Source organism: Alosa alosa, chromosome 18, assembly GCF_017589495.1.
Source record: "Alosa alosa isolate M-15738 ecotype Scorff River chromosome 18, AALO_Geno_1.1, whole genome shotgun sequence".
NCBI classification, from domain to species: domain Eukaryota; kingdom Metazoa; phylum Chordata; class Actinopteri; order Clupeiformes; family Clupeidae; genus Alosa; species Alosa alosa.
This window is the reverse complement of record NC_063206.1, coordinates 7301530-7314029: the sequence shown is the minus strand read 5'-3', so window position 1 is coordinate 7314029 and position 12500 is coordinate 7301530. Positions and strand designations below refer to the sequence as shown.

Here is a 12500-nt window from a genome sequence, read left to right as displayed (position 1 = left end):
GATCAGGTCTCATAACTCATTCACACACACGCACACACACAAATACACACACACTTGGAGACAAGCCAATGTACCATGCACTCATGCATAAAGCTGCACACACTCCCAAACACATACTCACTTGCATACCCAAGGGAGGGTGTGGCTATGGCCCATGGGGTTTCATGTTTGCCTGTGAGGGAGGGTGTGGCTATGGCCCATGGGGTTTCATGTTTGCCTGTGAGCACAGCTGATTTTTAGCATTTCAGCTAACAGAGTGAATCTCAACTCAAAACCAGAGTGAATTTTGATTGCTGGAGTCATTTGTGGGATAAACACTTCTAATCCAGACAGTGAATATTAACTCTCCTCTTTCTGTGACCTATTCTTATACCTTTTCCCACTTCACTACTTTATGTCAACTAATATAAGCAGAACTAATTTCACACAGGTCTGGCACATACAACTGTTTTTTTTTTCCCCTGTATATACTGTATATATTACATATTTATAGATCTTGCGGTGACAGTCATCTATGTATTGTGAATACATTGCATAATACATTAATGAGATTAAAAGCACATGGTTTCCTGTGTCCAGCATCTGGCATGCTTGTGTTTGGGTTTTCTTCTGATACTAACCCTTTTTGTGCATGTGTGTGTGTGTGTGTGTGTGTGTTTCGTGCCGGTGTGTGTGTGTTTGGGTGCCGGTGTGTGTGTGTGTTCGGGTGGCGGTGTGTGTGTGTGTTTGTGTGCCGTGTGTGTATGTGTGTGTGTTTGTGTGTGTGTGTGTGTGTGTGTGTGTGTGTGTGTGTGTGTGTGTGTGTGTGTGTGTGTGTGTGTGTGTGAAACAGACTGGGCTAACTCCGTTGCATGTGGCGGCTCACTATGATAATCAGAGGGTGGCTCTGCTTTTACTGGACCAAGGAGCTTCTCCACATGCCGCCGCAAAGGTACTAACACACACACATACAGGAAGAACAAACACACACGTAAACAGTCACTCACACAAACACACAAATATATAAACATACACACACACATCTTTCCCTCTCTCTCTGTCTTCATCTTCCTCTCTTTCCCTCTATCCCCCCTCTCTTCCTCTTCCTCCGCCTCTCTCTCTCCCTTTCTTTTTCTCATTCTCCCTATTCTTCTCTCTCCCTTTCTTCTCTCTCTCCTCCTCCTCCTCCTCTTCCCCTCACGTAGAACGGCTACACGCCGCTGCACATTGCGGCTAAGAAGGGCCAGCTGGACATCGGCACCACGCTACTGGAGTACGGCGCGGACACCAACGCCTGCACCAAGCAGGGCATCAGCCCCCTCCACCTGGCAGCACAGGAGGGCAGCGTCGACCTGCTCTCACTCCTGCTCAGCAAGAGCGCCAACGTCAACATGGGCAATAAGGTGTGTGTGTGCAGGTGTGCGTGACAGAGAGAGAGACAGAGAGAAGATAGAGAGAGAGAGAGAAGATAGAGAGAGACAAGATAGATAGAGAGATGAGATAGAGAGAAAGATAGAGAGAGAGAGAGAGAGAGAGAGAGAGAGAGAGAGAGAAAGAGAGAGAGAGTGAGAATGGCATGCCTGCTCCAGCTCAGCAAGAGTGTCAATGTCAACATGGGCAATAACGTATGTGTGCAATTGTGTGTGTGTGTGCGTGTATGTGTGTGTATGTATGTGACAGACAGAGAGAGCGAGAGAGAGAGAGAGAGAAGAGATGAGTGTATCAGTGTGTGTATGTTTGCGTGATATATGTATGTAGGGTCAGAGTCCAACTACAACTAATAATAATGAGATAACTTTGATCTGATGTATGTTTGTGTGTTTGTGTGTGTGTGTGTGTGTGTTGCAGAGTGGACTGACACCACTGCACTTGGCTGCTCAGGAAGACCAGGTGGGTGTGGCCGAGGTGCTGCTCAACCATGGAGCCGAGGCTGACGTGCGGACGAAGGTGAGATGTTCAAGCAACACTGGAGTTCTTTTAGTATAACACTGAGGAGTTCTTTTAGTAACACTATGGAGTACTTTTAACAACCCTCTAGAGTTCTTTTAGCTTAAAGGAACACACCAACATTTTGGGAAGCTTATTTCTTATTTGATTAGATTGCTGTCTACCCCAGAATTAGATAAAAGAATAGTTAGTTAGTTAGTTAGTTAGTTTATTAGTTGTCCCCTTAGGGAAATTCTTTTTCACATTTGATGATGTGATATAGATAGATAGGCTATATTTCTCTTTTCTGTGCCTACAATAACTGACACCATTAGCCTATAGCTTAGCACAACCCCCAGCAAGTGGGTTAGACCTTGAAGCTAGCCTATAGCTAAAAGCGGGCTAACCCACTTTTTACATGTGTTCCTTTAAAGGAGCTGGGGGCAAAAGGTGGAATTCTGTAGGATCTGAGTCTTGAATGCAGCCCCATGCCTATTACAAGATGCACGTCGCAAGAGACCCGGCTTGGCCCAGCGCTAGCTGGTTTGCATACTAACCTCAGTGTATAACTGGACAAAACAGTGTAGGCGTTTTTGACATTGTGGATTGGTTTGGTTTGTGTTGCATTTCTTAATCTAAGGGTGTAGTACATGTGCATCTATGGGATGTTCTCCTGCATCATCTGTTCACTAAAGGGAGCAGTAATGTGAGATTTGAATACTGGATCAATAGATGAGTGTTAAAACTTGCTCTCTGCTTCTCTGTGTCTCCTCACCTAGATGGATTACACTCCATTGCATGTGGCTTGTCACTATGGCAACCAGAAGATGGCCAACTTCCTGTTGGAAAACCGTGCTAAAGTCAATGCCAAAACGAAGGTAAGCATTGGTCCACTACCAAAATCAATCAGGATTCCCCTCTCTCTCTACCTCCGCCTCTCCTCCTCTCCTCCTCCTCCTTTCCCTCTTACTCCCTCTCTGTCTCTCTCTCTCCCCCCAGATTGCTTATATAGAATATGTATTTGACTTGATGTTTTTAAAATGCAAAATCTTTCTTTTTGTCATTTGATCTCTCTCTCTCCCTGTCTACTTCTCTCTCTCTCTCTCTTCCTCTCTCTCTATCTCCTCCTCTCTCTCTGTCTCTCTCCCTTTCTTCTTCTCTTTCTCCCCCCATATCTCTGTCTTCCTCCCTCTCTCTCTCTCTCTCCCTCCCTCCGTCTTCCTCTGTAGAACGGGTACACCCCTCTTCACCAGGCAGCCCAGCAAGGCCACACCCACATCATTAATTTGCTGCTGCAGTACGGAGCGTCAGCCAATCAGCTCACTCTGGTGCGTACTGAGGCATGCTGGGAAAATATGCTGACATCAGCAGAGGCGCACACTCTGTCACCGAGAGACACTCATTCATTTGCGAGCCTTCAAGCATTCATCCATACATGCATTCATTCACACAACGTGATTTGTGCCTCCAATCCAATTAATTTTATTTTTTCATTACTTTACTTAGCAAGGTCCCAGATCTGGCATAGAATATGCTGAAACTCTATTAAAAATGAACCTGAATATGAATTATATAAGATAGCTAGTGAAAGGGCTTTGAAGAGAACTGTGAGAGGCCCTTGGGGTCATTGCTTCAAGTATACACTGTGAATGGAAAAGAGATTTCACTAGAGTGTCAGTGATAAAGAAACAGATAGGATGTGTGGTGTGACATTTCATCTTTGTTATTTTCTCTCTCTCTGTGTGTGTGTGTGTGTGTGTGTGTGTGTGTGTGTGTGTGTGTGTGTGTGTGTGTAGAATGGGAACACACCCCTGTCCATTGCCCGAAGGCTAGGATACATCTCTGTGGTAGACACACTAAGAGGAGTGACTGATGACAACCTCTGCAATGTGGTAAGATAATGTGTATCCTGTTATTATTTAACAGACACACACACACCAAAACACACACTCACACTTTGTACTACAAACCATTACCATAAGGAGTGGCAATACTTGTCTTTTTCCTCACACGTCTATGGCTCAAAGTTCATCTAAGCATAAATAGGGAGAGAGAGATACTGTTGCACTCTCTCAATCTCTCTGTCTCTCTCACACACACCCAGCAGGGCTATAAATTCCTCAGTTCGGATGTCCAGGGACACCCATAATAACCGGATTTGCATGTCAGGTTTTGATAAGCGTGTCACAGCCGCAGCATTAGAGCTATTAGAGCTGCTGCTGTCTACTGGCCCCAGATCAGTGGCTTTATCAGAGGCAAAACACAGCTTTAGGCATGGCCTCTGGATGACTGAAACTTACCATATTATGCTTGACAGTGGTAGACTTTTGCTAAATAGGTTTTACTCTTTACCGCACAATTATGGATGATTTTCATTTTCATTTTGGCTGACACAGAGCAACTTGCATACTGTACGTACAGTCTTACCAAGGCCAGTTTCCTCAGGGCAACTCAGGGTCAAGTGCGTTGCTCAGGGCAACAGGGAATTAAACCCTCCATTTTTCTAGCTGCTGCTTGCTAGCCCAGCTCCTCAGGCACTAATGTACGCTACCACAACCTCCATTTTATGTAAAGCTAGCTATCGTCTATCCTCCAGAAGATGGGGAAGGTATGTTAATTGAGCTGTATCTATGCTCTGTGTGTGCTATGGGGGAATAGTAACTTGTTACTATTGTATAACAGTGTTATCAACGCTTTCAGCTGGAGCTGTCTTAAATACCTCAATATTTTCCCCATGAACAGGCCTCGTTCAGTGGCTCAACCTCCTTTTATCTCGTTCAGAAAGAGTTGACATAACTGAAAACTACTGCCTCTTTGTTTGTGCACTGGTTAAGTCTTCTGTCATTGACATCATGGTTAATACAAACCTTTGAAACAGGTTTTTGGCTTTCAGTTAGACACCCAGCAGACATGCGCTCTCAGCCCTGTGTTTTGCTTCATTTTTTAATTTTTATTTTTAAAATGATGTCAGACGTTATCAACATGTTACAGATATATTTATGTCATCTCTGACTCCTTACAGGCTGCGACAGAGAAACACAAAATAAACGTCCCGGAGACCATGAACGAGTTTCTCGACATGTCAGACGATGAGGGTGAGTCAGTCAATCACTAACCACATTGTGTGGTTACCCATCCCTGAAAGAGAGGCTGTGTCTCAAACCGCCTACTTGCACACTTCAAATACTTAGTTTAAGTATATAGTGCAGATAACGCAAAAACTCAGTGCACTTAAGTACCCGGATGAGTATAAGTATAAGTATATATACTCTTTTGATCCCCTGAGGGAAATTTGGTCTCTGCATTTATCCCAATCCGTGAATTAGTGAAACACACTGCACACACAGTGAGGTGAAGCACACACTAATCCCGGCGCAGAGAGCTGCCTGCAACAACAGCGGCGCTCGGGGAACAGTGAGGGGTTAGGTGCCTTGCTCAAGGGCACTTCAGCCGTGGCCTACCGGTCGGGGTTCGAACCGGCAACCCTCTGGTTACAAGTCCTAAGCGCTAACCAAGTAGGCCATGGCTGCCCTAATAATGGTCAAAAGGTTCAGTGTGGCACAATGGACACTACTCACACTAAACTGGCGCCACTTCCAGTAAGTCTTTTAACATCATGTAAGTGTTCCTTTTGGGGCAAATCTAACCATTGAAAAGTGGGCACTACAGAAGTAAGTGCTCAATGCACTAGCAGTGTACTGATGGAAGTAGGCTGTTTTGAGACACAGCCTAGAGATACTGTAAGCCATCAGTATCAGATTCAGTGTAGATAGCTGCTAGTTTCAAAACAAACTCCAGTTGATTGGCAGTAAATTTCCTTCCTTAGCTCAAAGTCTAGAACCCAGCTGCATGCCATGGTCTTCCTGGTCTATGTCCATTGTAATTGGTGAATGTGTGTCAGGTGACTAGTGCTCTCATCATCACGACTCTGCTGTGTGTGTATATGTGTGTATGTGTGTTCATACTACACAGTGCATAGAGCCAGTCAGCGAGATGTTGCCAGTGAAGACAGTCAATCTGGTGGGGAAGAAGGTATTTGTCCTGGTTCCTTCATGTGTGTCTGCTATTAGCCATTATCTATTAGTGCTGCTTTCCCTCAGCGGGGTTTGTTCATGCCAACCCCTGGTTTTTGTTTGAGCTAGCTTGTTTTTGTAGAGGACTAACCTAGTATTAGCATTAGCACTAGTGCTGGCTTCACGTTGCCTGCTTTGCTGTGTGTGTGTTTTAGTGTATAGTGTCTAATACAATGAGACAGGCACACACGTACGCACACACACACACATACACACATGTGTACAATACCCCCCCACACACACACACACACACATACACGAAGGCCTGCAGTACACACATGTACACACACACACTTGCAAATAAATATATACTCCCTGGAGAGTGTGATTGCCTCTTATTTGGATGAATTGAGTTGATAGCAGTTAGTGAAGGTTTTAAATGTGGGTCATAATATTTCTTTGGCCCTAACGGGTCTTTCGTTGGCACACAGATAAGCAGGCCCACTCTTGAGACATTCTGTATCTGTGTAGTTCATTCTAAGTACTTCATATACATTACACCACTATACCTGAGGCATACTATACATTATTTTATTACTATACATAGGTACATTATACCCCTATACCTGTGGTATATACAGTACCAAGGCAAACATATTATACATTATTTTATTACTATACATAGTCATATTATGCCACTATACCTGAAGCATGTAACTCACCTGTGAACACTGTTTGAGACAGAGGTGTGTGTTTTGCAAAGGCCTTTTGCTGCCCTCTCACTGTATAGCAAACTATCGGTTATGTCTAGTCAGAAACAGCAGCAGCCATTTTAAGTGCAGTCCTGCATTCACCTGTTGCTGTGCTGTGTCCTAACAGCACACTGGGTCTTACATTATTCATGTGTGTCATCTGACAAAGCTTACGTCTCCATGGAAACAGCAACTGAGAGACAGGCAGGGGGTTGAGGTTACCTGTGCTGTAATCTTTGAAGGCATACACCTGTTTGAAGGAGAGTATAGTAGGGATTTCTTCTTGAAAATACATTTTGGAGACAGCAGAATCAGCTGACCCATTAACGTCTCACACAAGTCATTCATGTAATATTCGAATGTATGACAAAGACTAAGTCTAAGCAAATGGTTTGGGTTCCGTTTCACATTACTCGAATGCTTGATAGTTTCATATGAATCACAAGGCATGGTCTCAAGGTAGGCTTGGATTAATATAATTTTAGTACCATTTTTTTTTATTTTTTAGTATAATTTTAGCGTCCATACAAGACATTTGTAATCACTCCATACTCTTTAATTTTTACATTTTACATGAGTGCTTTTTATATATGTAATATGTATGTATGTGTGTTTGTTGTGTTATGGTTGTATAAGCTACTGGATGCCTAAAATTTTCTTCGGGATGAATAAAGTATCTATCTATCTATCTATCTATCTATCTATCTATCTATCTATCTATTTAGTAACAAAACATTACATTGAGTTGGTAGGACATTATTATAAGTTATCCTGTGGAGACAAGAAATACTGGTGGCTATTAATATCGGGACACCTATGAAGTAGATCTGGTAAAAAAGCTCACCGTTCCATGTCACTTCTCTTCTGAATGATGCGGTGGAAGTCCTACCAAGAGTTTAAATCCATACAGGACAGCTGGTAGAGAGTGCATGCAGTATGATAGAAGTATTGGTATTTACACTCCTTGGCCTCTGTCAGTCTTCAGCAAGTGCTTCCAACTTGCATCCATGTCCATGAAGGCAGCTTGAAGAATACCAGAGCTCTGGCTCCATTAGTATGGAAGTCTACTAGTCTGACTTGCTCAGGTCAACGCTGGTGGTCTAATAAACGCTCCCTTGGAAAAGAGATTTTAGATCTCAATGGGACTTACTTGGTAAAATAAAGGACAAATAATAAAACAATAACACAAAAAAAATAAAAAAAATAAGGGAGCAGGACTGGGGAATTCAGCGCTGTCACTTAGAATGTTCCAGACTCCCCTGCTGCATCTGGTAGTCTTCTAGTCTGACCTGCTCACCTCAGCACTGGTGGTCTGATAAAGCAGCAGGAGTAGGGACTTCCTCTGAATTTCATCGAATGTTTGTGTGACGGCTGGATGAATTATGACTGCCACTGTTCCTTGTGCTGCAGCAGTGGCACTATATTTGGTTTATGAATGCAATGAATGAGATCTTGGGCAACACACACCCAAACAAATTTAATCCACTTAAGATTTTGACCAGGCTGTGCTGCAGTGTGCCCTCGTAGAGCTGAGGGGTGTTGTGCTATAGCGCTAATGCTTATTCTGCTTCCTTTTTAGTTTACGCTCAGACATGGGCGGAAGACATGCAATAATGTGTGTGTTTGTCCTGGCATGGATTTGTATTGTTGGGATGGCAACAGAGCAGTTTTATTTGCTTATGAAGACAACATGTTTTTGTTTTCATAATCTGAGTTTGCCTGAGCATTCTTTTCTCTAAGAACAACATTACACACACACACACACACACACAAACAATGACCCTCCTCACTTCTAAGCCTAGACATAGATGCTTGAGTCAGTAAATTCACTTACTTTCCCATAGCGACTTTTCCCATCCAAATACTCATTAGACGAAGATTTATGGACAGTCAGAGTGAACCGTGAAGGCTTGAGTCACCAGGGTTCACACAGATAAGAAATTAAAAGCGTTCTTATCACCCCACACACACACACACACACACACCACCACCACACACACATAGGCTTACACACACACACACAAACAGAAACGAGCCACCACTTCCACAGGAGTGTGTGAGACTGAGAGAAGGGGATCTTGACAAAGACAGTTGACTGGAGGCAGTCTCTCCCTCTCAATTCTCTCCTGGCTCCTGCTGTTTTTACTTTCGCCTCGGGACCTGCAGAGTTCTGCACCATGTGAAGTTTTTCAGAGCAGCTTGGTTTGGAGGGGAAAAAACGCGCCGGCTTTCTCTCGTTGCAGCGGACAGGAGACGTACAGAGCGGCACAGCCTGGGCAGCAGACGGAGAGACCTCTGTGCCAGTGTGTCATTATTCTCATGACCGCTCGGAATTGCTTCCGTGGAATTAAACTCATTTCGCTGACCGACGGTTACTGGATTAACGTTAAACAAGCAGGCGAATAAAAGCAGACATATTTCACTGGAAGCCGATACGGGGATGGCAGCACTTCTTTGTAAGAGAGACACACAATGATTCACTACTATGGTGAGGACTCAATGCTTATAATGGAATACTGCGGTGTTTTTGTAGCCGCTGAACTGTTTGCTGTACAAAGCGGTATGGTGTTGGGACAAGACGCGACTGGTATTTAAACATTATGCGGCTGGTGATGGTGCTGAGACAAAACCAATTCGGCTAACACCGCTGGCTACGACATTGCTTGTTAGGTCAGTCGCTTACCTGGCTATGTATGACGTAGGCTATGGTGGAATAGTTTTATGAGGGTGCTGCGTCGGAAGCAACAGAGACGTAAAAAAAACGGGGATCACTGTACCGGTTATTCGGTGGAAACAGGGAGAGTGCGGCAGCGGTCGGAGCAGAGAACCGGGGGGAGGGGCTGCAGAGTGGAACAGAGTTGCAGGAATCGGTGGAGAGAGAGAGAGAGAGAGAGAGAGAGGCTGGTGCCGAAGGCATGTTGATGTGCTTCGATATTATGTTTTCATTTTGATATGCGCACTCCTTTTTGCTTTAAGTCTATGTTTATGATTTTCTCTACATTTAAGCTTGTAAAGTAGGCTAGTCACTTGTCATTTACTCATGCATAATTTAAGTCAATAAACACCATAGCTTATTTAAGATAACCTTATGTTGGACACTTGGTATATTTTGAGATATTAGTTAGTCAGCAACAAATCATGGGCCTACGCGTATTTGTCGCATTTAAAGTTTTGTCCCTTTACAAGTTTTCAACGCTTTGACGTGGATCCCCATGAGTTGCATAGCAATGTAGTCGGGAAACTTCATTTCCGCGCATGGAATCAAGCGCAGTGCCGTATTGATGCAGCACCAGAGCATACCGACCAGTTGGGCCAGGTGTTAGCCTACTGTATGTGTGTAGTAGTTGGAGACGGGTCCACTGGGAGCACAGACATCACCCAAACTGGCAGAGGTGCCCTTGGACAAGAGAAAACCAAAACCTCGCACTGAGTATTAAATTACACAAATTAATTATAGAAGGCATCTGGTTACGAACTTGGACCAGCGTCAGTTCTACTGGGGTGGTGGTTTTGTGTGTGTGTGTGTGTGTGTGTGTGTGTGTGTGTGTGTGTGAGGGAGGTGGTGGAAGGTAGCAAGTAGAACTGACTGCTGCAGAAAGATGGTGCTCTAATTGTCCGCCGCTTTAACGCCTCCCATGTCTTGTACGCAGGTGAGGATGCGATGACCGGAGACACGGATAAGTATCTCCGGCCGCAGGACCTGCGGGAGCTGGGGGATGATTCCTTACCACAGGAGGGCTACATGGGCTTCAGCATCGGAGCGCGGTCCGCCAGGTAAGTCCACGCGCATCTCTTTACATTGCTGTTCGTGACTTCCGGATGATTTCGGGAGAGTTTGTGCGGTGTACAATACAGAACCCGCAGAGACCACGAGCAGACAAATGTTTCTTTGTTTCATCCCAGACAGAATGAACAGCATCACTGTCAGTGTCTGGGCTATATATAGGCATGTCGTAGAAAACGTTCTAACTTTTATGATTATGTTTTAATGATGTTGCAATTATGTTTACACAAACTTGCCATCTTAGAATTATTATATTTCACTACAGAAAGGGAGACATCCCTACAAAATATTTTAAATCCTAATATATTATATATATATATATATATATATATATATATATATATATAATATTGTATACTTTCCTTGACATTTTCGAAGCTGTCCCTAGTCACTTTAGCAGGCCACACTAAGATGATTTAATGAACAATAATGTTAACAAAAAGCCTAGTGCAGGATTGAAGCAATATCTGCTTCTGCCTCTCATATGTATTTGTTTGTTTGAAAGAGATATTATAAAGGAGATATTGTGCCACAACAGATTGTAGCTATAGATTTCTGTAGTATCTAGGCAGGAAAAGAACAGAAACAGTTACAGTACTTTACAATGCTAATGGACGCCATCACGTCTTCACATGAAATGTGTATTCACATGAAATGAAATCATTTATTCTAATAGATAGGACTGAGTAAAGCTGTGTGACTAGGTGCTGGCTCATTGAGTGTTTATGTGTTGCTGCACCAGCTGAATGGCTATATGCACAGTTGCATTGGTACCTCAACAAAATGTCATGTGCTTGTTTTGATGCATTTGTTGGTCTGCTGTTGTTCTGTGTGGTGCAGCAGGCAGCATGGGCTTCCTCTGGCGTTGTGTACTTTTTGGTGACACTCAGCATAATGAATCTACTCAGACTTGTTTGACTGTTCCACAATCTGGTTCCGATGGCTTTGTGGTCCGCGGCTGCTCGCCCTGTGGGCATAAAGGGCGCGTGGAGAGATGGATAGTGTGGAGGGCGGGCGGTAAAGGAGAAGCTGGCATGGTGAAGTGAAAGCACATCAGTTCGCTAGCGACGCATTGTGTGGCTCTCTGAAGCCTGATTGGCTGGCGATTGTTTGGTGGGTGACAGGCAGCCGATGCATGGCTGAACTGAAACAACAACATTAAAAGGCTACATCAGGGTCACTGAAGAGGTCCTTTCAGTCAGTCAGTTTGCTGTGTGTGTGTGTGAGTGTGTGTGTGTGTGTTTGTGTGTGTCTGTGAGTGTGTGTGTGTGTGTGTGTGTGTGTGTGTGTGTGTGTGTGTGTGTGTGTGTGTGTTTTTCCACTGTTTATGAAGACTGAATGTTTGTATAGGCACTGGGGAGTTTGTGTGCGTGTATGTATGTGTGTGTACTATACTGTATACTGTACTGGATGTGTGTGTGTGTGTGTGTGTGTGGGACCTGTTGAGAGCCAGGCAGTCAGGTGTGTGACAGGGGAGACGGCTGCTGGTGTGTTCCGCACTCATGGCGTGAGGCCACGTTCACACACCACTGACCATTACACACTTTCAGAGACGAGGGTGCTGAAGATGGCACCACCAATGGGTCATAGTTAATGTAGCAAACAGCCAAATGCTTTTGAGTACTTTTGGAGTGTAGTGGACACTTTTGTTTGTTGAAATATGAACTCAAAGTTTTTGTAAGAAGAGGAACCAGTGAAGATTTGTGTTTAACTGCATAACAGGAATAAAGAAGCATTTTCGGCATCATTACTTCAGGCTACTAGAGGTAGATTTAATTGAATCTGTGTTTTGTTGAATATAGGGAAGAGTTCTTTTAGAACTGAGTTGGATCAACATAATTGACTCAGGACTGAATTAATCAAATATTTACTAAAATGTGTCTTAGGGCTACTCAGAACAAAAGGCGTGTTCCATCAGGGCACAACTCAAGCTGAGCCTTAAGTAGACAGTTTAGCTGGTGATACGCAAGCCAGTTGGAGCAGTGTGAGCAGTGTTTTTTGTTTGGGGACTTTCCCGTTGATATTGGGCAACGATTTGTTTTTCTG

General features: G+C 43.9%; 1 protein-coding gene across 6 annotated transcripts in view; it reads left to right on the top strand.

Annotated features, from left to right (window-relative positions):
* ank3a (ankyrin 3a) overlaps positions 1-12500 on the top strand; it is a 109765-nt gene that overhangs the window by 52677 nt on the left and 44588 nt on the right. For 5 of the 6 annotated variants that reach the window (XM_048269324.1, XM_048269323.1, XM_048269321.1 and 2 more), the window contains exons 1-8: positions 1265-1382; positions 1828-1926; positions 2685-2783; positions 3135-3233; positions 3702-3797; positions 4928-5000; positions 5878-5937; positions 10321-10444. In XM_048269324.1, coding sequence (XP_048125281.1) covers positions 1371-1382; positions 1828-1926; positions 2685-2783; positions 3135-3233; positions 3702-3797; positions 4928-5000; positions 5878-5937; positions 10321-10444 — 662 coding nt within the window. In that variant the 5' untranslated portion in view covers positions 1265-1370. Of the gene's footprint in view, positions 1-832; positions 932-1184; positions 1383-1827; positions 1927-2684; positions 2784-3134; positions 3234-3701; positions 3798-4927; positions 5001-5877; positions 5938-10320; positions 10445-12500 lie in introns of those variants that run through there. The other variant, XM_048269326.1, reaches the window with a different exon arrangement.